At 41.6% G+C, this 25,049-nt stretch overlaps 1 protein-coding gene across 3 annotated transcripts in view; it reads left to right on the forward strand.

Annotated features, from left to right (window-relative positions):
• Nucleotides 1–954: 954 nt before the first annotated feature.
• The window catches only part of LOC139562789 (E3 ubiquitin-protein ligase NEDD4-like), a 44,151-nt gene continuing 20,056 nt past the window's right edge, over nt 955–25,049 (forward strand). Inside the window, exons 1-6 of one of the 3 annotated variants that reach the window (XM_071380834.1) lie at nt 955–1,473; nt 3,381–3,454; nt 4,839–4,917; nt 5,011–5,049; nt 11,645–11,698; nt 16,948–18,084. In XM_071380834.1, coding sequence (XP_071236935.1) covers nt 1,426–1,473; nt 3,381–3,454; nt 4,839–4,917; nt 5,011–5,049; nt 11,645–11,698; nt 16,948–18,084 — 1,431 coding nt within the window. In that variant the 5' untranslated portion in view covers nt 955–1,425. Of the gene's footprint in view, nt 1,474–3,380; nt 3,455–4,838; nt 4,918–5,010; nt 5,050–11,644; nt 11,699–16,171; nt 18,085–25,049 lie in introns of those variants that run through there. The other 2 variants (XM_071380833.1, XM_071380832.1) reach the window with 2 other exon arrangements.

The following is a 25,049-nucleotide window of genomic DNA, read 5'->3' on the forward strand; positions in this document are numbered from 1 at the left end:
AGCATTTTCTTGTTGGCTTATGGCCCATACAGCTCATTGATTGCAGTCGTAGCGCCAGCATGAGTTTGTGGTGGTAAATAGACAGCTACGAAAAATATAGAAAAATCTCTTTGTAAATAGTATGGTCTACAGCTTATCATGAGGTATTCTTGGCGAGCAGAACATTGAGACTTCCTTAATTTTAGAGATCACGCACTAGAAAAACCAGCTCCAGTTATATTGTCCTTGTTCAGTCATGACTCAGAGAAACAGAACATTACAGTCCTTCAGATCACGTTGATAGGGTAGTATCAAACGGGGATCGTCTAGTTTATTCTCCAGTGATTGCATGTTCGACAGTAGAATGAAGTGTAGAGGCGGTTTATCCACTCGCTGAAGTAGTCTCATCGTATTCCGCAATCCGGCCTCTATAATGCCGCCTCTTCCTTTTTCGAGTGTCAGGGATTTGGGCCTGGTCCGGATGAGCATTATGTCCTTCGCTGTCAACTCTTTGAAGTAGAAATCCTCATCCAAATCGAGGTTAGTGATTGCTGTTCTGATGTCCGAATGCTTTTTTCGGTCATAGGAAACGATGGCGGAAACATTATGTGTAAAAAAATGTAAGATCAGCTCAAAAAATCCCAATTGGTCAGGAGCACTGTAAAACGTCTGCTCTTCCCTCCAGCGCCATTCTAAAAAGGCGGAAGACAGAGGGGCATACTTATGTTACTTAGCTATCTGTGTCTCAGAACACCTGTGTGTAAACAGGAGATGGACGCAACAAAGGTGTTGTCACAAAAAATACTGTTGGCTGTAACTGTTAACGGTGTACAGTAAGTGTTTATTTTGGATTTGTGAAATTATTTGGATGTGATATTAAAGAGAGCTTTATGTTTATAGAACTGTACCGCAATTGACAATCAACTCACGTTTAGATGGAGTATTTGGCTGTTTTGCTGCCAGAGCCAATTCGGCTCTGAACAGAACATGTAAGGAAGGTCCTTGGACTATAAGGAGTAAAGTTAGGCTCCTTTTGTCAATATTGGGCTAGTCTCAGTGGTTTGTAAAATGATGCAACATTACAATATTTGAAATGGGTACATTACTTGTCCTGGTCTGCAATGGAAGTGAAGATGCAAAACTATTAATTACAACCATTTGCACTAACCACCGGATGTTATGTGATAGCTGTTTTGTGTCAACATTTTATAAACATTGTACATTACGTTATCGTGAATTACTACGTAGGGGTGGAGGCGTGGTAGCAGAGGAGCCAGGATCCTGTTGGTGGAGAACGAGGCACGACACATTTGAACATTTTAACTAGAATTGTGTTTGGTAGTTAATTAGTTAGTGAAAGGTGAATTGGCGGAAGAGCACCTACAGCGTTATCATTCTGTACATTTTACTTTAATCGAGCTACAGGACAACTACGGCGCTGAGGATATGAGTATGGTCGCACTTCCCGAGGTCCGCGGACTTCTGACTGATGAGGTAAATATTTAGCTAACGCTAGCTAACTAGCTAGCTAATTAACTAACTGGCTACGTGGGCAGACAAATTCCGTTATATCCAAGTGTTTAGCTAAATTGTCATTACATTTCTTTGGTTATTGTCAACCAAGCTGTCAGAGATGGACAGTCAAGTCCCAACATACCAATATCCATTTTATCGAAGCAACTAGCCAGCTAGCTACCTAACATTAGTTAGCATGTGTAACAATTGACGGTCACTGAGTACGTCATCAGCTATCTTGTAGCTGTCATCGTTGTAAAGGCCTACTGTTGATCAATTAGCTAGCTAACACACTATTTTTTTGACCACCTATTGATAATACAATATATTAATTGAATTATCAACTAACCATGTCAGTTGGCTATAAACTCAGAGAGCATTGCCCAAAGGAGTCATGTGAGTTATTATCACGTCATTATTAATGTGGCCTAAATTGATCTTGAATGTTTGAGATCAAATAAGTATCCACGTGGAAAACCACACTTTATATTCCTGTGAGTCATTTACAGTAAGTGCCATTTATGTAGCTAACATCAGACCCCTTGACTTTTTCCAAATTTTGTTACTTTACAGCCTTATTCTAAAATGGATGAAAAAAACATTAAAACTCAGCAATCTACACACAATAACCCATAATGACAAAGCGAAAACAGGTTATTAGATATTTTTGCAAATGTATTAAAATAAAAAACAGAAACCTTATTTACATAAGTATTCAGACCCTTTGAGGTCGAAGGAATTTTCGGTAGAGCTCAGAGTCAGCAATGTGTCGTGGCACAGATCTGGGGAAGAGTACCAAAAAATGTATGCAGCATTGAAGGTCCCCAAGAACACCGTGACCTCCATTCTTAAATGGAAGAAGTTTGGAACCATCAAGACTTGTCCTAGAGCTAGCTGCCCTCCCAAACTGAGCAATCGGGGGAGAAGGGCCTTGATCAGGGAGGTGAACCCGATGGTCACTGAAAGAGCTCCAGAGTTCCTCTGTGGAGATGGTTGTCCTTCTGGATAGTTCTCCCATCTCTGCAGCACTCCACAAATCAGGCCTTTATGGTAGTGGCCAGACGGAAGCCACTCCTAAGTAAAAGGCACATGATAGTTTGGCAAATGGCACCTAAAGGAATCTGACTATGAGAAACAAGATTCTCTGATCTGATGAAACCAAGATTGAACTGTTTGGCCTAAATGCCAAGCGTTACGTCTGGAGAACCTGGCACCATCCCTACGGTGGGGATGTTTTTCAGCGGCAGGGACTTGGAGACTAGTCAGGATCGAGGGAAAGATGAACATGGCAAAGTACAGTGAGATCCTTGAAAACCTGCTCAGGACCTCAGACTGGGGCAAAGGTTCACCTTCCAACAGCACAACAACCCTAAGCACACAGCCAAGACATCGCAGGAGTGGCTTCAGGATAAGTCTCTGAATGTCCTTGAGTGGCCCAACCAGAGCCCGGACTTGAACCCGATCTAACATCTCTGGAGAGACCTGAAAATAGCGACGCTCTCCATCCAACCTCGCAGTGCTCGAGAGGATCTGAAGAGAAGATTGGGAGAAACTCCCCAAAAACAGGTGTGCCAAGCTTGTAGCGTCATACCCAAGAAGACTCGAGTCTGTAATCACTGCCAGTGATGCTTCAACAAAGTCCTGAGTAAAGGGTCTGAATACTTATGTAAATGTGATATTTCAGTTTTTAATTTTTAATACATTAGCAAAAATTTCTAAAAACCTGCTTTTGCTTTGACATTATGGGGTATTTTGTGTAGATTGATGAGGGGGGAAAACGATTTAATATTTTAGAATAAGGCTGTAACGTAACAAAATGTGGAAAAAGTCACTTTGTACTGTAAGCAGCTAATAATGTGATTTATGTCCTTGTGTTTTTTTCCCAGAATGAGGCTAGAATTCTGAGAGTGAAAGTCATAGCTGGAATTGGTTTGGCCAAGAAAGATATCCTTGGAGCCAGGTCAGTCTTGATTTTGAGGAAAATATGTCTTCAAATTGATAATCCAATCTATCAGTATCACTTAAACAAATTCAGGAGATTGTTTTTTAATGGTATTATAGCGAACGGTGGGACAGAGAAGTTAACCTCATATTAGCGAGGATAGCGTCACTGACACCAATTTAAAGAACAGCGGTACAGGGAAGCGAACCTGGGTCATTGGTGTGAAATGCAAAAACCCTATGGATTGCACCCATAGGGTTAACCCACTTGGTTGGAATTGTAACCAGGCTCATATTAGCGAGGATTGCTTCAGTATCTTTGTATAATTCTGGTGTCTCATGTTACCAAAATACGGTGTCCTATCTTTGGTACACTCCCTTTTTAGGAAACTCATGCTTTTGTTCATGTTATACCATAAAATACAAAATTCTGATTCTACATGATCCTTAGTGTGGACTGTGGACCCTTCCTAACTTATTGGACTCCTAAATCATCTATTACAGTTCTGTGTGCTGTTTTGCCCAAAACACATCTAGAGTTTATAAGCAGGTCTATTGCTCCAATCATTTTACACATCTACCCACTTCATTATAAACAGCAAACTGATTGTCAGTTTATACTGTAAACACTTGGTAATGAACCCATGTGTGTGGAACGTTTTTTATTTAGTCAACATTGTGGACCTAGTGGTGTGCATGCGCATACTATACTATATGGTTGTTGAAGGCGCTGTGCATTTAGAAAAACAAACTTATTTGCCTAATACTTATTGAATACTATTAATCAAACTTGAGCTCAAAAACCTGAGACTTGCAAAATCATCTTCAAACTGTGCTGTTCCACAGACGGAAAATGGTTGCTGTGGTCCTGTTTTGCATTGTTGAATGGAAAGTTCAGCACCATAGCAGTGGGTTGAAAGACGGCCTTGAAGACACCTTGTGTACCCACTTCAAAATATGATATTCTTATTCATATCAAGTAGGCTTATGTCATCTTCCATGCGTTCCTTAAATTGTTCAATTTTTCCTTAAACTCTCTTTAGACCGTAATGTAACTGTCCTGTGCAACCTTAAGATGGCGCTATAATCAGGAGTTCTGTGCCCTTGCATACAGTAGATGCTCCAGAATCTCCAGGCTCCTTTCCCCTAAATAGCCCACCATCATTTCCCCTCAAGTCAGCGCTGCCGAATAAACACTTTTTTTCTTCACATGTCCATTGTAAAAGATCAGTAGTTTTTTTCAGTGCAACTATTTATGGTTCTGATGACATCATTGGTTTGTGCTCCATATGGCCTGTGGGATAAAACTGTTACATGCTGAGGATGTTCCCTCGTTTGATCTTTGGGCACACCAAGGGACAGAGACATCAAGTTAAGCTTTGTATTTTCATTTTCTACCACAGTGATCCGTATACAAGAGTGTCCCTTTATGACCCTGTCAATGGAGAACTAACAAGTCTTCAGACTAAAACAATTAAAAAGGTGAGTAACTGCGCTATCTGAATAAGTACGGAGCGTTTATTTGTTTGTTTTGTAAGTATCCTATTTACATTTTAAATGCATTGTCATTTCCAGACATTGGATCCGAAGTGGAATGAGGAATTCTTTTTCAGGGTAAGTCAAATGTATGGTTAAAAGAGCATTGTGAATTCTTGTGAATGTGTGTGTGGTTTCTGTTTTACCCAGGGCTCTGAGAACATTTAAGACTCAACCTTTCTATTTTTTTATTTCTCTTTATCTCATCTCTTTTTGCTGCATGCCTCCATGTCGTATGGACAATTAACTGGAGCCTTATTTCCCAGCCCTAATGGCTCAGTAATATGTTCCCTATTAGTGTTTGAAGCTTCTCCAGATTCTCACTGGGAGGTTAACATTTCACAAACAGCAAGTTAAAAGTCAGAACGCGAAACATTTTATGTTCATGTCTGCAGACATGGGTGTTTTTTTTAAAACAAAACTTTTTTTTTTACAATGTTTACGGGTGTCTGTACATAATGAGCACCAACAGGAAGTCCTCCACTGTGTTGGGCATTGTGATTGGTCAGTAAGACCCACACACCATCCTGTGAGTATTGTTTCCCCTGGCTCCTATCTTGGGCATGTAAACACAGCTTGATTAAATGTTGAACTGAGGGTGTGAAACAGAGCCTCAGTGAGTCAGCTGGTGTTGACGTGAGTCCTTGCTCTGAGGTTTTTGTGTGGAGAGCTGCGTATAGCAAGGTCCTTCTGTCCTGATTTGTTTTTCATTTGGTTGATCCTCTCTGGTGGAGGAGCAGACATAAATATTCACAACACTTTTTTAGTAGCTATGGGAGCACAGATATGAATTTGAATTGTTAGTGTACCTTGAGACCTGAAGTTCAAGGGCACAATTCAAAAGCTGGAACTTTTGCTGACGGAGGTTGAATTTGTTATTTCAACAAAAATACTTTGAAAAGAGTAGGTTGTTTGGGTGGTGGTTTCTTAAGCTTATTGTGGTTGCAAAAATGTAATCTTGATGGAGAAAACCACATTTTCTGCATGTGGAGAAAAAGCAGAGAGCTGAGTAACTTCTACCTGCATCTGGATGTACCACAAAGCAGGAGACTTGGCCCATCTCGCCAGTAGACCGAGGGAGGTATTTGAAATGTTTTCATTTCTCTGGCCCTGGACATTGAGCAGGAAGCTTTTGCCTGTGTATATATAGTTGCACACATTCACTAAAATATCCAGTATGTTTAAGCCTTAGACACTCATTAGCCATGTCTAGAAATGATGGCAGTGTTGCACAATGTCTCATTGCCCTGGACAATGATTCAACACTCTCCCAGTCATCTGAAATGTTAAAAACAATCACGTCACCATGCCAGTTGAGATTTCTCCATCTCCTACAGTCTATTCAGGGCTTTTCTCCATCATGGTTTCTTGGTACAGTAAATCAGTACCTTGGACGTATACAGCTGTTGTAACACTAACAGCTCACTGCACTTTGTAGTACTTGTCCCTATTGTGAATATTATTATGTTTATACCTGCCCTGGAACTCTATATAGAACCTTCTTGATAAAATAACGTGTTCAAACCCATGTCAAAATATATTTTTAAACACCTGATTCCCTAGCCTATCTCTTATCTTTATCTTTTGATTGTTCTTTTGAAGTTAATCATATCATAAAGTAAACAAGTTATATTTGACGAACGCACTCTCCCATATATTCTACAGGAGTTGCGGCCTATTTGGCCCACCTTACCAACGTGGCAGTGTCAATAATGGCTTCACTTAGCAAGAGGGCCCGTTTTAACAGAAACACATTTAATTTTCCAGTGGTCATGAAATGCCTGAGGGCGGTGACTTTAGTTACAATGCCCCTGTGCGCCCCTTCCCAGCTCTGTCGGGTGGATTTCTGACGTATTTTAGTTATAGATCATTCTCTCTGTTTTAAGCATTGAGAGGAAATACACCTATGTTTTGAAAATATTTCTGAGAAGTATTTATGTACAAAAAATTTTTTATTGTTAGTTCTGTGTTAAATGGGATGGGTTTTGTAATTAAAGCTGGGTGTCAGCAGATGGAGGATCAAATTAGCTTTCATTAGTCCAGTCAGCGATGGATTGAAATAGTAGCCATGTTTGGTGCGAAACCTACTAGTTTTCAAGGACCTGTTTGTGCTTTGTCTTAGCCCTGTGGTATTCTGGCTGGTTGGCTATCTTTGCTTGTGAGTGGAGCTTGATTTTAGCTTTGACAGCTGACATTGGTCACCAGCCATTTGTGGTGCTGAGGACTGTGCTATTGGGGAGTGGGCTTCCTCCAAATATCAATCAATCAAATGTATTTATAAAGCCCTTCTAACATCAGCTGATGTCACAAAGTGCTGTACAGAAACCCAGCCTAAAACCCCAATAGCACAGTCCTCTCCTCTTCTACATGATCCTTAGTGTGGACTGTGGACCCTTCCTAACTTATTGGACTCCTAAATCATCTATTACAGTTCTGTGTGCTGTTTTGCCCAAAACACATCTAGAGTTTATAAGCAGGTCTATTGCTCCACTCATTTTACACATCTACCCACTTCATTATAAACAGCAAACTGATTGTCAGTTTATACTGTAAACACTTGGTAATGAACCCATGTGTGTGGAACGTTTTTTATTTAGTCAACATTGTGGACCTAGTGGTGTGCATGCGCATACTATACTATATGGTTGTTGAAGGCGCTGTGCATTTAGAAAAACAAACTTATTTGCCTAATACTTATTGAATACTATTAATCAAACTTGAGCTCAAAAACCTGAGACTTGCAAAATCATCTTCAAACTGTGCTGTTCCACAGACGGAAAATGGTTGCTGTGGTCCTGTTTTGCATTGTTGAATGGAAAGTTCAGCTCCATAGCAGTGGGTTGAAAGACAGCCTTGAAGACACCTTGTGTACCCACTTCAAAATATGATATTCTTATTCATATCAAGTAGGCTTATGTCAGCCTAAAACCCCAATAGCACAGTCCTAAACCCCCAGACTTTGTGGAAATTTATATTTGTGTCATTCTCAAAACTTTTGGCCACGACTAGAAGCACGGCGGCTAGAAAAAACACCCTAGATAGGCCAGAACCTAGGAAGAAACCTAGAGAGGAACCAGGCTATGAGGGGTGGCCAGTCCTCTTCTGGCTATGCCGGGTGGAGATTATAACAGAACATGGCCAAGATGTTCAAATGTTCATAGATGACCAGCAGGGTCAAATAATAATAATCACAGTGATTGTCGAGGGTGCAACAGGTCAGCACCTCAGGAGTAAATGTCAGTTGGATTTTCATAGCTGATCATTCAGAGTATCTCTACCGCTGCTGCTTTCTCTAGATAGTTGAAAACAGCAGGTCTGAGACAGGTAGCATGCCCGGTGAACAAGTCAGGGTTCCATAGCCGCAGGCAGAACAGTTGGAACTGGAGCAGCAGCACGGCCAGATGGACTGGGGACAGCAAGGAGTCATCAGGCCAGGTAGTCCTCGTTTCCCTGCCAAAAATAAAATGAAACCATCCAGTGTTCAGCGAAATAACAACACAATGTCAAATACAGGTAGCCATGTCAAATAATTAACATCCAATCACATTAACCTCTCTCACGGGAATTGCATTAACTGTCTGTATGTAGCCAAACGTAGCTGCTGCTCATTCCATTTGCTCGAAAATTGATAAATGGTATAAAAAAAAGTAGACGTAGAGACATTTTATTTGACCTTTATTTAACTAGGCAAGTCAGTTAAGAACATATTCTTATTTTCAATGACGGCCTAGGAACAAACAGACATTGTGTTGTTATTTCGCTGAACACTGGATGGTTTCATTTTATTTTTGGCAGGGAAACAAGGCTACTCAGGTGAGAAAAAAACCACACCCAAATGTATAGCCCCATTGGAAAATATAAATGGACTGTTTGAAAATTAAGAAATGTAAAAAATATAAATAAATTATTGGCGTACCCCACTGCCTTGTTCAGGGGCAGAACGTCAGATTTGATCTTGCAACCTTTCGGTTACTAGTCCAACGCTCTAACCACGAGGCTACCTGCCGCCCCACATAACAGCTCTACTGGTAGTAGTACTGCTACTACAAGCAGTACTGCACCTGTCAACGACACAAGTTGTTCTGCTTCCACGAGCACATCCAATGCTAGCATCAGTAATTCTAAATTTGTTGTTAGCCCAGCTAGCATGGACACTGACAGTTGTGAATCTGATGCAGCCGAAGAGCTACTGCCCCCCTTACCCGGGAAAGCACCGAACAGACAGGGACGTTGGACCATCGAATAGATGGCAAATATGATAAGAACTACATTGATTTGGGGTTCACTTATATTGGGAGTAATGCCTGTTATATGTGCAAAAGTACTATCTGACAACTCGATGAAACCTTCACTCTTGCGCAGACATTTAGAAACAAAACATTCCAATTTGAAAAATAAGCCACAGGAGTTTTTTGAACAAGATTTAAGATGACTATAAAAGCAACAGATACCATTAATAAGAAGGGTCAAGAAGCGTCTTATATGGTGAGCTACCGAATGGCTAGGACAGGCAAGCCCCATACTATTGTGGAGGACTTTATTCTTCTTGCTGCTGCAGATATGGCTGGGACAATGCTGGGGGAAAAGGCAATAAAAACAATGCCTTCATCAAACAACACTGTTTCACAACACATCAGTGACATGGCATGAGATGTTTTGAAACAATTACTGCTTCGCATACAAGCCAGTGAATTCTATGCGTTACAGCTGGATGAGTCAACAGACGTGGGGGGCCTGGCACAGCTCCTGGTATATGTCCGTTACGTTTATGGCGGGTCAATTAAGGAAGACATCCTCTTCTGGAAACAAGGACAACAGGAAAGGATATGTTTAAAGTACTGGACAGCTTTGTGACATCAAATAGACTTTGGTGGTCAAGATGTGTTGGTATCTGTACTAATGGCGCAAAAGCCATGACAGGGAAACATAGTGGAGTGGTAACGCGCGTGCAAGCAGTTGCTCCCGACACCACTTGGGTACACTGCAGCATCCACCGAGAGGCACTTGCTGCCAAAGGAATGCCTGACCGCTTGAAAGACGATTTGGACACTACAGTGAAAATGGTTAACTTGGTTAAAGCAAGGCCCCTGAACTATTTTCTGCACTATGCAATGATATGGGCAGCGACCATGTAACGCTTTTACAATGTACAAAAGTGGGCTGGTTATCAAGGGGCAAAGTATTGACACTTTTTTTAAATTGATAGACGAGCTTAAAGTTTTCTTTTCTAACCTGAATGATCTGAATCTAGGATTACAGAGACTCCGCAACTATATTCAATGTGCGGGACAAAATTGAGGCTATGATTAAGAAGTTGGAGCTCTTCTCTGTCTGCATTAACAAGGACAACACACAGGTCTTTCCATCATTGTAGGATTTTTTGTTTGCAAATGAACTCAAGTTTACGGACAAAGTCAAATGTGATATAGCGAAGCACCTGAGTGAGTTGGGTGCGCAATTACGCATGTACTTTCCTGAAACGAATGACACAAACTGGATTCGTTATCCTTTTCATGCCCTGCCTCCAGTCTACTTACCGATATCTGAACGAGAGAGCCTCATCAAAATTGCAACAAGCGGTTCTGTGAAAATTGAATTTAATCAGAAGCCACTGCCAGATTTCTGGATTGGGCTGCGCTCAGAGTATCCTGCCTTGGCAAATCATGCTGTTAAGACACTGATGCCATTTGCAACCACGTACCTATGTGAGAGTCGATTTTCGGCCCTCACTAGCATGAAAACTAAATACAGGCACAGACTGTTTGTGGGAATTGATTTGACTGAGACTCTCTCCAATACAACCCAACATTGCAGCGTTATGTGCATCCTTTCAGGCACACCCTTCTCATTAACCTGTGGTGCGTTATACACAATTTTCGATTAACAAATAAGGTTTTATATTTAAGATGGTTAAATGAAGAGCAAAATTATTGATAATTATTTGTTCCCTGGTCCTATAAGAGCTCTGTCACTTCCCACGAGCAGGGTTGTGACACAAACTCACTCATTCTTATGTTTAATAAATGTATCGTTTAGTTTGTGTGTGTGGCAGGCTTACAATGATTGCAAAAAAACAACATTTGAGAGTGTGCTGACCCTGGTGCTAGAAGGGGGTACGCAGCTGGAGGTTGAATGTTTGAAGGGGTACAGGACTATAAAAAGTTTAGGAACCACTGGTCTAGACGATGTCGCCGGTGTTGATGTTCTTATTTCTATGTGGATTTTCTTTTGACTTTGTAATCAGTTTGCTTTGAATCTTCACCTAGTTGTGAGACCTCTTAGGAAATTGCTCAGGAGATGTTTCCACTGCCTCTCTGTGGGTGTTTGTGACAGAATTGCTATGCTGTATAGCCTAACTGTTTTCATGGTATGTGAGCTCTGAGCAACATGAGGTCAAATGTCATGTTTCCACATACCAACGCATTGTGTTGGCCACAACAGAGATGTTTAGAGGGTACACCCAATTCTAAAGAAACATTCAATTTGAACTTAGAAACCAATAGTAAACAGGTCGAGTTCTATACCTAATGAAGGTAAACGATTTGTTGTGATTGACAGATACTGGGGTTCTTCAGACTATACCATGTTGGGGAAATTAAGTAGGGGTTGTTGTTGATTTAATTTGTTGATGTTCTTGGACCCATTTATTGAAGTCGATTATTTTCTCTTTCAGGTTCATCCCAGGAAGCATCGGCTGTTGCTGGAGGTGTTCGATGAGAATCGTCTGGTAAGTCATTACGATATTCCTTCAGTATGTCCAGGCCTGTGGCTTTGACACTGCCACCACCGCTGCTGACTCACTTTACTGGAAGTGGAAATGATCTTGAAGGCACAGACATAGTGATAGTTATTATAATCCTGTACATATGTTTTACCGTTTAGCACTTTATGCATCTAGTCCCCCTATTTGGAGGTTCATAAGTATTTGGACAAATTCACTTATGTGTATTAAACTAATCCGAGGTTAAGTATTTGGTCCCATATTCCTAGCACGCAATGATGACATCAAGCTTGTGACTCTACAAAGTTGTTGGATGCATTTGCAGTTTGTTTTGGTTGTTTCAGATTATGTTGTGCCAAATAGAAATGAATGGTAAGTAATGTATTATCATTTTGAAGTCACTTTTATTGTAAATAAGAATCGAATATGTTTCTGAACACTTCTACATCAACCCCTTACACTCGTGGAAATTGGCCTATATGGATACGGCCAAATTGAAATAAAGAACAATGAAAAGCATTTGCATGACCATGTTAGCAATTGAAAGAGAACACTTTGGAGATTATGGGGAAATGATCAAGCCAAAGGTGAGGACACAACAGTTCACCTGACACAAGACTGAATCCAAACATTACACTGTTGATTTTATGTGCATTTTACATTTACTGTACATTTTTCACAGCCTTTTTCAATAACGAAAATCTGAAAATACTCTGGATACATGCAGTAACATAATAAGAATATTCGTTGGCATTTTGGAGTAGGTGCAAGATATAAAAAAATTATTACAAGGGTTTGAATGAGAGGTCAGACTGGTGTTTCCAAGTGGCCACACACCACTCCAAACTGCACAGTTCCTAAGTCACTTCATTGCACTTTTATGATATAGTTCAAGGAAAGAGCCCTCAACTATAAGGTCCTTTTTTGAGCTCTCCTGGCTTTTCCATTGAGGAACTGAAGCAAGCACACTTGTAGTTTTTTGTTTGGAACACAGCCCTGTGTCCCAACCATCACACATTATGGTTGTATACGCAATCCGAAAACGTTCCATTTATAAATCGCATTCTGGGACAGAGGGCATCATTTGAAAGCTGATTCTATTGCCAACATGTTATAAAGTTGTAAAATATGATCTTAGCTTTCAAAAGGCACTTCAGACGTTGTAATTTTGGTGCACATAGAATGGAGTCATGGGTGCATTTAAGTGCGTGTTCTGCAGCAATTTTTCTTCACAATACGACAAACAGGCTCATTGTGTCCAGGACCCAGGGTATAACGCATGTCATCCTGTAACTGTGGATCAAACATATAATGATCATAAACGTTGATAATGTAAATGACATGAGTTTTCAGATATGAACATGTGAAGTGCACATTTGGACTGTTGAGTGTGTGGTTTGCTTGTATAACATCAAAGTTTAATCCTCAATGGTTCAACTTTCAGAACACATCAACGACTCCTGATTTACAGCATTATCCTCACTCAGACAACAAATGTGCAAAAGTAGCCCAATTACTGGGAGGGACGGGGGCATCTGCTTGTCTCGTGCAGCCCTGTGAACTGGAAAAGCTGAGCTCTGACGTCATGTGTAGCATGTTACTGTACAGCCACTGGTTTCCAATTTTGGCGCTTGTCAATTACAAAATCTGCCATTTTCAACAAGTGGAAAGGGTTATTGTGGATGAATGAATCGTGAATGAGAAAGTTACAAAGGCATAAATATAATACCCCCCAAAGTATGTATTGGGGGTATGATGTTTGTGCCTCTAATGTTCTCACTCATCATTATTCATGATTCATTCATGATTATCCATAATCATGGTAGCATCCACATTAATGCTGAAGTGTTCGGAAACATATTCTATTCTTATTTACAATGAAAGTGACTCCAGAATGACACAATATATTGTTTACCATTCATTTCTATTGGGAACAACATAATCTGAAACACAACCAAAACAAATTACAAATGCATCCAACAAGTTTGAAGAGTCACAAGTGTGATGTGGTCATTGCGTGCGTGGAATATGGGACCATATATTACACTTTTCACTAATTTAATACAGAACTGAATTTGTCCAAATACTTGACACCTTCAAATGGGGGACAAGATATATGAAGTGCTTTAATTTCTAAACGGTAAAATGAATATGTATGAAAATAAACTCAAATGAAAGGTAACATTTTTTGCTGTCGCCTCAAATTAAACATTTGAGCTCAAATCCAAAATGCTGGAGTATAGAGCCAAATTAAAAGTTACAGCTTCACTGTGCAAATAAGTATGTAGGGGAGTGTAAATGTGGTGTGTTATCACTTGATTCATTCTGACAATGGTCAGAATAACTTTTACTCCACGAATAGGACTAGTTTATATTCAAGTACGCCAACACTGACTAGGCCTACCTGTTTGTATTGCTACCTTCCAGGTGTATTTGGCTTTCATTTGGTTATTTCTGGTCTCTGTAATTGTCACATCCACATATTTTGAATGACCCAGTTACCTCTATTTCATGAGGTCTACTGACCAGCATCAAGCAGTGAATGCCAGTTGCACGTATGACCTACAATACATAAAGGATGGTATGTTTGTGTGCATGTTGCTGCCTCAGTCACATTTAGTCTAGATCTAGGTTGTTAGCATTGGTGTTTTGCCCAGAAGTACAGACCTTTGTTTTAACTTGTCATGAATACTATTATACCTTTTTTTAATAGCAATTTGTCTCCATTAAATCCAGGTATTGGAAATAGAATATCCCCTTGGGTCTTATTAAGAGTGAAAGGTAGGCTATCTGGTTCTGAATACATTAAACTAACTCAAGTATGACCAAGCAGTGATTTGTTTTAGTAGTGTTATGGTTTGCCAACGGCCACATAGCTGAATACTTATGTGGGGCTAACTAACCACAGCTCTGGCCTAGCTGCTGTTGATTGCATGTAGTGACAGGAGTACTGCTGACTGAGACCCAGGATAGTCTCCCTTTTAGTTCTAAGTGTGTAAAGTTGTGCAAACATGGGGCCTCGTCCAAACTTTAGGCCTGACTCAGACTTTCATGTAAATTAAAATTTATTGATGTCAAAAGATTTGCGCAGATCTTAACATACTGTACATGTATACAATATATCAGTGTTGATACTTTAGTGGCTCCTGAGATTTCCTGATACCCCCATGCCCATCACAGGTTGTTGTGGGAATAGTCACTATGTGGCACGTGGTGCGACGTGGGCACCCTGACTGCGTCAGTCTCAACTGGTGAGTCATTATCACATCCAGCCTGTGCCACTTTCATAGCATTACAGTATGGAACTGACCTGCTGCAGGCCAGGTTGACAGTAATGCCCCAGAATAGCCCCAGCCTCACACAATAGCTTTTGGTTGATATGGAGTGGAATGTCAATGACAGCATAGCGGGAATTAAACCAGCTACTGGCTGTTACACGAGGTGTCGAATGACAGGTGATGCCGCATATATCCCTTTGTTTTTCAAAGCTGCTTTATACATGAAATTAAGCTCTCTATAGTTGCATACTTATGTGCCGAGCTACTGAAGGAATGAAGTTTGTTTGTAATAGGTGTGAATGTTTAAACGTTAAAATGAAGTTGGGATCGATCATGTTAAGAAAAATCGCCAACTGATAAACACATTATTTTGTTATTTTTTTCCTCCCACAAAATTCAAATCACAGTGCAGTTACCACAAAACATATTATTTTCTGTAGACGGTAGGCTATAAAGGCCTGGGGAAAGTTAGGAAGAGTCGAACTTTATGAATTTTTATTGTTTTAATGGAAAGTTACATGTTTTTCATTTGTCACATCCCTAGTTTGTAGATAATTTTTTATTACATTTTCCAGCCCTTTTTTCTTTTTCAGTTCTTCGTTTTTGTACAGTGCCATCAGCTGAAGCTTTCATGTCTTTATCCGCGCTTCAAAGTGCTGCCGAGGGACTCAAGCATTCAGTTATTGAGCTTGCTGACTTTTACAGTTTAATAACTACCAGTATCTTCCCTACATATTTCCCCGGGCACGGTGGTTTCCCCGTATGGATGCTATTCGTTTTTCTGCACCTTACATGTGGAACAATCTCCAAAACACCCTGAAATTGGGGGAATTGGTGCCTCTAGGGCTTTTCAGACTGCTGTTAGGGGACCCTTCATTAATGAAGTTATTTGTATTTTAGGATTGCATTGTGTGTAAGGTTTTGTGTGGATTCGTTTTTTATGATGAACGTGTATATTGTGCTTTTTTGTATAGATATGTATATTTTTATCTACAGGGCTCATCTGTCACAATAGTAATACAAAAAAAGTGTTTGTGTCACCCATTCCTCAGTTTCATATAGAATTTTGCTGAAACTCATTCCTCTTGATTTCCTGTAATTCAATACCAGTGGGTAAAAATATGTGTGGGGGCACAGCGCAGGAGAAACATTAGAAGCATAGCTGCTGCTGGGAGCCAGTAGCGCCAGAGTCTTGAGTGAGTGACCTGAAACAGAAATGAACAGTTCTCCAGTCTGAGATGCCGAAGAGATTCCTGTGTTCTTGTTTCTAGTGAGGTGACCAGGAGGACTGGGGCTTTTGGAAGAGGCAGGGGGGTGTCGGACACGGTCTGTCTATATTTCAGAAGGCACAGTTGCAACAAGGCTGAGGTTTGGCTGGAATGGGAGTTCTGCCCTTTAAAGCCTTGGTGCAGTTCTCTGTGACTGGGTTGAGTTCAGCTCCTTAAAGAGGCGGACCACTGGGGTTACTTCAGTCTGAGGGGCTTGTGCGTTTGGGTCGTGGTTCCACAGAAGAGTGCCTGACCTCCCCTGACTACTAGCCTTACAGAGCAGCCCTGAGAGGAATGTAGGTTGTCACCAGAGCTATTTTGGCTATGTGCAGCCGCTAATGATTGTAATCACAGAGCAGAACGGGACTCGGAGAAGTTGCCTTGCCGCCGTTCGTTTTTCCTCCTCAGCAGGTCTCTTGCCATGCCACGCTCACTACTGTCTCCCAGGGATTAGAGCGTTAGACGAATGGCACGTCGGCTCCGCTTGCACTTTGCGTCGAGAAGAAGCAACACAGATCCTCTGTCAGAGAGCCTGAGCAGCCATGGTGAGGAGAGCGGTCTCTGTGTGTCAACCCGCAGCCCCACAGAGAGCCTAGCGCACAGCTCTGTCCAAATGAAGGTGATTCCAGGGCAGTTAGCCTTGGCTTTGCCTCCCCTGTCCCCGGAGTACGGTAATTTACAGCGCTACTCATCCGTATTTATACCCAAGGTGAACACCGGCAGCGTCAGCAAGAAGAGTACTCTGCAGATCTCCCTGCAGCCCCGTGGCAAGCTGAATGGAGAGCAGGAGAACAGCACTGAGGGCGGGGAGCCAGGGGTCGGCGAGGTGGGAGCAGGCAGTGGCTCAGACGGGTTATCCTGTAGCAGCAGCACGGCCAGCGACGCAGGCTACTGCAGCAGCAGCAGCATCTTTGAGCCAGAGCTCCCAGATCAGCGTAGGGCATCCCATGAGAGGAGTCTGCCCCGTAGGAAAGCCAGGGTCCCCCTGAGACGCTGCTCCTCCCTGGTCATATTTCCAAGGAGCCCCTGTAATACACCACCAGCCTCCCCGGTCAGCCCTGTGGCTCTACCCGCCCTACCTCCAGCCAGGGGCTCCTACCAGACTTCTCACCAGCTCCAGTTGTCCCCCAGTGAGCCCCCGCAGGAGGACGAGACGGGTACCTTGAAAGCGTCCATCGCCACGGCGATGAACGGCCTGCGACTCTCTAAGAGCAGCTTTCCGTCAGCGGAGTTCAGAGACGCCAGGCCCATTGTGCATTTTAACATTCCGCTTCCGGATAAACCTAAAGGCAAAATGGAGGAGTGTGAGAAGACTGACCACTCGGCTACCTTAGACCGACCGTGTCGCGACAAGGCCGACCACTCTGCAAATTTAGACCAACACTCCAGTGTGCTACTGCACTTTGCCCAACAGCGACCAATGTCTGGGAAGTCATCTATAAACAGAACAACAGTCAATGTTGAATGTCCTGAATCTCCAACCCAGGCCCCTCAGTCGGAGGGTGAATGTGGCCCTCGCCACATTAAGCTGTTTCGCAGCACCTCGGCTTGCTTTCTCCCCTCAACTAAACTTTCAGAGAGGAGCCACAGTGCCGGTCTCGCAGACAATGGAAATGGACAGGAAAACCATTGTCATCACGCCTTACAAAGGAGCTTTTCTCTGGAAGTCCCCTACCATAATACTGGTATTTCATGTCACGTTTCCAACCAAAAACTATCTAACTCTCCACATGTGCACATCCATGTGTCCCACAGCTATGGGGCAAGGGTCTCTAGCCCTGTCATTGATGTTAACACTAACCACAAAGGGGATCACATACAAAAGAGCCCTGCAAGAAAGACCATGGTGAGTTTTTTTCCTTCACTGGGTGGGGTAGGATAGGAGCTTAGCAAGGCTGAGAATAGAGAGAAATTAGGCCTATGCTTTGGCCAAATGTAGTAGAACGGGTGGTACATTTATTGGTTAACTTATAGAATTGATGTTTTCAACTGTGTAGTGTATTGGCTCATTGTGGTTGGTCTGTATTTGTACCATTTCACTTCTAACCTCAATAAATAGAGATTGTGGTGTTCACTAAGTGGGGTATTTATGTTGTACTTGTTATGTTCGTCACCCATAAGATGGCGTATCTGAAATGCTCCATTAGATTCCATTTTAAATATATTGTGCTGTTTAGTAAAGCAGTAAACCTACTCTCTAAGAGAGATGACTGAGAGTTTGTGTGTAACTTTCAGTGATGTCCATTTGATAATGCTACCTCCTTAATTGCTCAGTCTGTACCCTACATGTTGCTCTGTTTACTTAGCCTTTGGGCTCCCTGCGAGCAAGCAGGAGCTAAGTTCAGTAACTGAGAAGACAGCTACAGCTAAGTCATGCGAGCCCAATGTGGACAAACATTCAAAGGTTTTCAGTTGTATAACAGTAAACCATTAACATACTTGCACCCAGAAAAATGCTAAAAGAGAAAGAAAAGAAAGCCTCCCTCATGCGATACTTGTCTGCGGCGGCCTTGTTTGTGTTTGTGTACACACGTGCTTTGGTTAAGAGGGGTTCTCTGTTTTTATTATTCTATTAACGCTTTGAGTAATCAGTTTAAGTATTTACCCCTGACTAAATTTAGTTGTGGGAAAAGCAAGGCCCCCCCCCTCTCGCTATAAATAAAGCTCCTCTGAAATATTCCCCCCGACTCCAGATAGTCTGGCCCGCTGTTGCACTGGCCAGCCCTATGAATTCAAATTGAACAACGTGATACTAGAGTAACGCTCAGTTATGCCAGCCATCCGCAGGCCTGGGGATCATGTTATGTAGGTAGATGTTGTTTGGAGACGGAGCCTTTTACAGTAAAAGGATGGTGTGTTCCCTTCCTCGCGGGTCCCCCTGCTAGACCGTGTTTGTAAAGCATCATGTGTCAGTCCTTCTCCCTCTCTATCACTCATGTTCCCTCCCTCCCTTGCTCCATCTCCCTCTTTGCATTTAGCAGCTTGTCAAGTAAGAGCTGCACCAGCAATTAGCCAAAGCTGCTACCTTTATAACAGCTGAACTCTTATATAATCTCATTTAGGACATGGGATACCCTCCGCTGCATACCTCTTACTTAAGCCCAGCAGGTCATAAGCATCTGTGCTCTTGTTTTTATGACTTATTTTAATCCAGTGATTGCCTCTTAGTGAAGCTCCTCTGGAAACATAATCTGAATAACAGTTGCAAGACATGTTTATTACATTTATTCCACAGGACACTTTTGTTGACATTTTTGACTGGTATATTCTACTTTTATTAGCTCCAATCAGTACTGTTGCCAGGCAAGGACTTGTGCTATTTAAAGAGGGCTGACTGATGCCATATGTTCCTGTATTTTGACGCTGTTAGTTTCAAAGTAAGAGTTATCTCTGATGTAGAGAACTAGATACTCAAAACGCTGGTGTATGTGGAGCCTGTCAGTGGAGCGGGAAGAGAAGGTAGACAAAAGCGTGCTGCCAGAATTGTGCGTATGTGTTTTAGCCACGCGGTGAGAGCTTTGGAGTCAGAGGCAAGCCCTCATGGCCTCCACTGTGGCTACATCTCCTCCCTCCTTACTTACTTTCTCTCTCTCTCTCCGTCTTTCCCACTATCTTCTTCCCTCTGCCTCTCTGTGTTCCTTGCCCATTTCTTGTGAGCTGACCAGATGCCTTTTGGACATTGACAAGGCTAAGTACCATCTTGATATGAGCCCTGATACCTCACTGAGCCTGATAAGTGACCATTTCTCCTGATCAGTCGATACACCTTAACAATTTGAGCAAAAGAGTAGCAGCCCCAGAATCATGATCAGCAGCTCAGTGTTGTGGCCAAACACAGAGGATAAACAAGACACCAAGCACAAGAATGAAGGAAAGGAGAATGAGATGAATGACAGTCTCATAATGTAAACATTGAATCTCCCTAATCATGACGATCAGTCCCCAGGCAGTGAAGTTCAACAGAGCTCAAAGGTCATGCTCATTTTTTGCATCACATCTGAGTGTTGTCCTGGATGATGAAAGAATTACCTGCTTTTCCTTCCAAGGGCGTGTAAAGATACTGTACAGTAGCAGAGCTGTTGGCAAACAACACTGTTTTCCAGGACCAAGCTGGTTAACTACAGTAATCAGACTCTATCGATAATGAATAGCAGGTGACCGCATCCGTTGTTCCCTCTAATTTCTGCAGCACTGAGCAAATTTAAGGTCTGCTGAGAGCGAACTTCAATGTTGTGAAAATTCTGTGCAACGTCCGTTGTGAACACTGAGGTTGTACACCCTTTAATTTACTATTTTAATAGTGACCAGGTAGGCTACTGTGACTATTTGATCATCTAGCCCTACCAGAGTGGCCTACCATAAAAAAACTATGAAGAAAAGGCATCACATAACATTTTAACATGGAAATAGCGGTTCTATCATTCAGCCTACAGAAGCAGCCAATGTGTGGTGTTCAATGTAGGCCTACATTCCTTGAGACTTTTGAGAAAAAACATGCAAGCTTGACATTAACCTGTTTATCCACGTGTCCTTCAGACGAGGAGGTGACTGAACATTTTGTTTGATGCAAGAAACCACTTTACAAAAGAAAATATATTATTATCCCCATACCGTTATTACAGAGAATCAGACAAATTAAGCTACCCTCTGCCTATTGGCTACTTAGCTTATTCACGCCTGTTTTAAAATACAACACTGGCCATTTAAGACAAAAAAAAAGCTCTTTCCCTAACTCGCTTTTCAAAGATGACTAGAAAGGTTCACATTTTGTGCTCTTGTAGGAAGCAATCACTCCCACATTTCTGACTACAAATTAGCTATAAATTGGCTAATAAATCACTAACTAGCAAAGAATATGGCCAAATGTACACACGTGGCTACATGCAGCTCTCGCTTTGATCTCAAAACAAGCGCATAATAATCGTTCATGCTGTAAAACAGTCCAGTTCAATGTGAATGGCACAAATCCGTATATGGCAATGGTCGATTTGCGCATAGGCCTACTGCATCTCTGATTGGTTATGGCGCACGTAGAGTGCAGGGCTGAGTCGTGCCTGCCAATGCAATAGAAATCCTACTCCGATGTGCTCTGCCAACAAAATCTCTTGCGTAGTTAGTTTTGCATACTAATTCTTGTGTAATTCATTATGTTGCATTGAAAGTGGCTATTCAATCACAATTCCCATAGTAAAGGGTAACGTTGATAGTGATAAATTACGGGGAGTTCTCTAGAAAGTTGAGTGAAGTTCTATCTCGCGCCTCTCTGTGCAGAGAGTTGCTTGGCATTTCCGGGGGCACACTTTAGAGGGAACATTGACCGCATGTATGTTTTTGTGTCCTTTTTTTGTTGCATCAGAGCACCAGAACAGATTTTTTTCTAAATTGCCTTAGTAAACCAAAATGATCTGTCAAAATTGTGTAATTTGTTCCCTCTGAACTCTTACCTTTTTTTTATCTGGCCTGGGATCTTATCGAGATCTGATGCAAAAATACAAATGTGTACAAGGCCACTTGCCTTGATGGATTTAGCTTCAGTAGAGAGAATAAATACAAAGTGAGTAGAGAGTATGGATACAGTTTTTAAGATGGAAAAGGATTATGTGATTCGTCTTGTTTTCCATGTTGAGAGGCACTCTTAATGTCCATGGATGCGTGTATGGACGTTTGAGCAGTACAGTATGCCTGGCTGACCCAGTTTTTGTGCAAGCTGTGGTTTAGGGAGCTGCTACAGGAAGGGGCTTTGTTTTGTGGCTGCAGAGCAGGTGCATCCAGACCAGAGGACCCCGCATGCAGACCCAGCTCTGTCCACCTCTGAGGTGGTTTGTTGGCAGGAAGACTCCATCTATGGAGGAGAAAATTGTCTTCTCCTGCACAGACCATTAACTTACTCCTTGCAGTTGAAACACTTGGCCAAGGCCATCCTTTCCCTTACATAACCATCACAACTGAGGCTTAAAAACAGAGGCTAATTGCAAAGCATTCTTCAACTTAATATATATATATTTTTTCATACCGGTAAGTGGATGTTTTATCTGATAAACCTCATCAAAACAAATCACTCTGGCCTTTCTCTACCCTATAATGGGAAAGGTCTGTTCAGTAGGAGCTGCACTTACTCAGAATTCTACACAGCTTTTTCATTGTTTTCTATTTTCTTTATTGAACTTATCTTTTTTTGAAGGACATTCTTTATGACAAGATAATATATCCACCACACCGGGGCTCCAGAGACCGAGAGAGAGAGAGAATTCCTCTACTTTGTGGTTTGACCTTAATTTTTAACATTTTATGTGTTTTCCTGAGAGAACCAGGGCATGGAAGAAGAGGAAGACTGAGTAATATAGTCTAGTACTTTCACATTTTGGATGGACTGTTTACTGCTCTGTTTTTGTAGAGGCCTTCATACATTTGTGTTTGAAAACCAGATCAGACATTGAGTTAGACAAGAAATCTACATTTAGAAAACAATATACCTTTTGAAGTGGACTAAATGTTTGCCTCTGCACATACAGTATGAACCTTGTTTCTCACCAGTTATAATAATTGTTTTATCCTTTATGTATCCCATTAAATTCTGAGATATTTGAATGACTGGTCAATTGGAGTGTATTTGAGCCAAGCTAGGTCATAGCAATAACAAATGTTCATGTTTTTTATTTTTGAGTGAAGAAATCCGAGATCTTACTTGACAGTTTGAAAGTTACCCATTTTTAAAATCCAAACTTATTTCACCAGCTGGAAACGGTTTTAAAAAATAGTTTTGTTCCAACAACAAAACCTCTAAGTTGGCTTACTTTTGCCTGGCTTTTTGTCTAGTGGCTTTGAATCCATCATACACTTCCTCTCTTTTTGAATACAATTACAATGCCGTACATCCAATATTTGGAAATAGAAATAATGATGATGACTTCGTAAAGATTTGAAAACTTGAGAAAATAACATTATCATTGCTACCTGGTCAGAAATACACTATATACAGTTGAAGTCGGAAGTTTACATACACTTGGTTTGGGATCATTAAAACTCATTTTTCAACCACTCCGCAAATTTCTTGTTAACAAACTATAGTTTTGGCAAGTCGGTTAGGACATCTACTTTGTGCATGACACAAGTAATTTTTCCAACAATTGTTTACAGACAGATTATTTCACTTATAATTCACTGTATCACAATTCCAGTGGGTCAGAAGTTTACATACACTAAGTTGACTGTGCCTTTAAAACAGCTTGGGAAAATCCAGAAAAGGATGTCATGGCTTTAGAATCTTCTGATAGGCTAATTGACATAATTTGAGTCAATTGGAGCTGTACCTGTGGATGTATTTCAAGGCCTACCTTCAAACGCGCAGTGCCTCTTTGCTTGACATCATGACAAATCAAAGGAAATCAGCTAAGACCTCAGAAAAAAGTCTGGTTTATCCTTGGGAGCAATTTCCAAATGCCTGAAGGTACCATATTCATCTGTACAAACAATTGTACGCAAGTATAAACACCATGGGACCACGCATCCGTCATACCGCTCAGGAAGGAGACGCGTTCTGTCTCTTAGAGATGAACATACTTTGGTGTGAAAAGTGCAAATCAATCCCAGAACAACATCAAAATACCTTGTGAAGATGCTGGAGGAAACGGGTACAAAAGTATCTATATCCACAGTAAAAACGAGTCCAATTTCGACACAACCTGAAAGGCCGCTCAGCAAGGAAAAAGCCACTGCTCCGTAACCACCATAAAAAAGCCAGACTGTGGTTTGCAACTGCACATGGGGACAAAGATCGTACTTTTTGGAGAAATGTCCTCTGGTCTGATGAAACAAAAATAGAACTGTTTGGTCATAATGACCATCGTTATGTTTGGAGGTAAAAGGGGGAGTCTTGCAAGCCGGAGAACACCATCCCAATCGTGAAGCACGGGGGTGGCAGCATCATGCTGTGGGGGTGCTTTGCTGCAGGAGGGATTGGTGCACTTCACAAAATAGAGGGCATCATGAGGCAGGAAAATTCTGTGGATATATTGAAGCAACATCTCAAGACATCAGTCAGGAAGTTAAAGCTTGGTCGCAAATGAGTCTTCCAAATGGACAATGACCCCAAGCATACTTCCAAAGTTGTGGCAAAATGGCTTAAGGACAACAAAGTCAAGGTATTGGAGTGGCCATCACAAAGCCCTGACCTCAATCCTATAGAACATTTGTGGGCAGACCTGAAAAGGCGTGTGCGAGCAAGGAGGCCTACAAACCTGACTCGGTTACACCAGCTCTGTCAGGAGGAATGGGCCAAAATTCACCCAACTTATTGTGGGAAGCTTGTGGAAGGCTACCCAAAATGTTTGACCCAAGTTAAACAATTTAAAGGCAATGCTACCAAATACTAATTGAGTGTATGTCTGACATTTCACATTCTTAAAATATAGTGTTGATCCTAACTGACCTAATGTCAGGAATTGTGAAAAACTGAGTTTAAATGTATTTGGCTAAGGTGTATGTAAACTTCTGACTTCAACTGTATACAAAAGTATGAGGACACGCTTAAAATGAGTGGATTAGGCTATTTCAGCAACACCCTTTTTCTGACACGTGTCATGCAATCTCCATAGACAAACATTGGCAGTATATGGCCTTACTGAAGAGCTCAGTGACTTTCAATGTGGCACCGTCATAGGATGCCACCTTTCCAACAAGTCAGTTCATCAAATTTCTGCCCTGCTAGAGCTGCCCCAGTCAATTGTAAGTGCTGTTATTGTGAAGTGGAAACGTCTAGGAGCAATAACGTCTCAGCCGCGAAGTGGTAGGCCACACGAGCTCACAGAACAT

Source organism: Salvelinus alpinus, chromosome 33 (assembly GCF_045679555.1).
Source record: "Salvelinus alpinus chromosome 33, SLU_Salpinus.1, whole genome shotgun sequence".
In the NCBI taxonomy this organism is placed as follows: domain Eukaryota; kingdom Metazoa; phylum Chordata; class Actinopteri; order Salmoniformes; family Salmonidae; genus Salvelinus; species Salvelinus alpinus.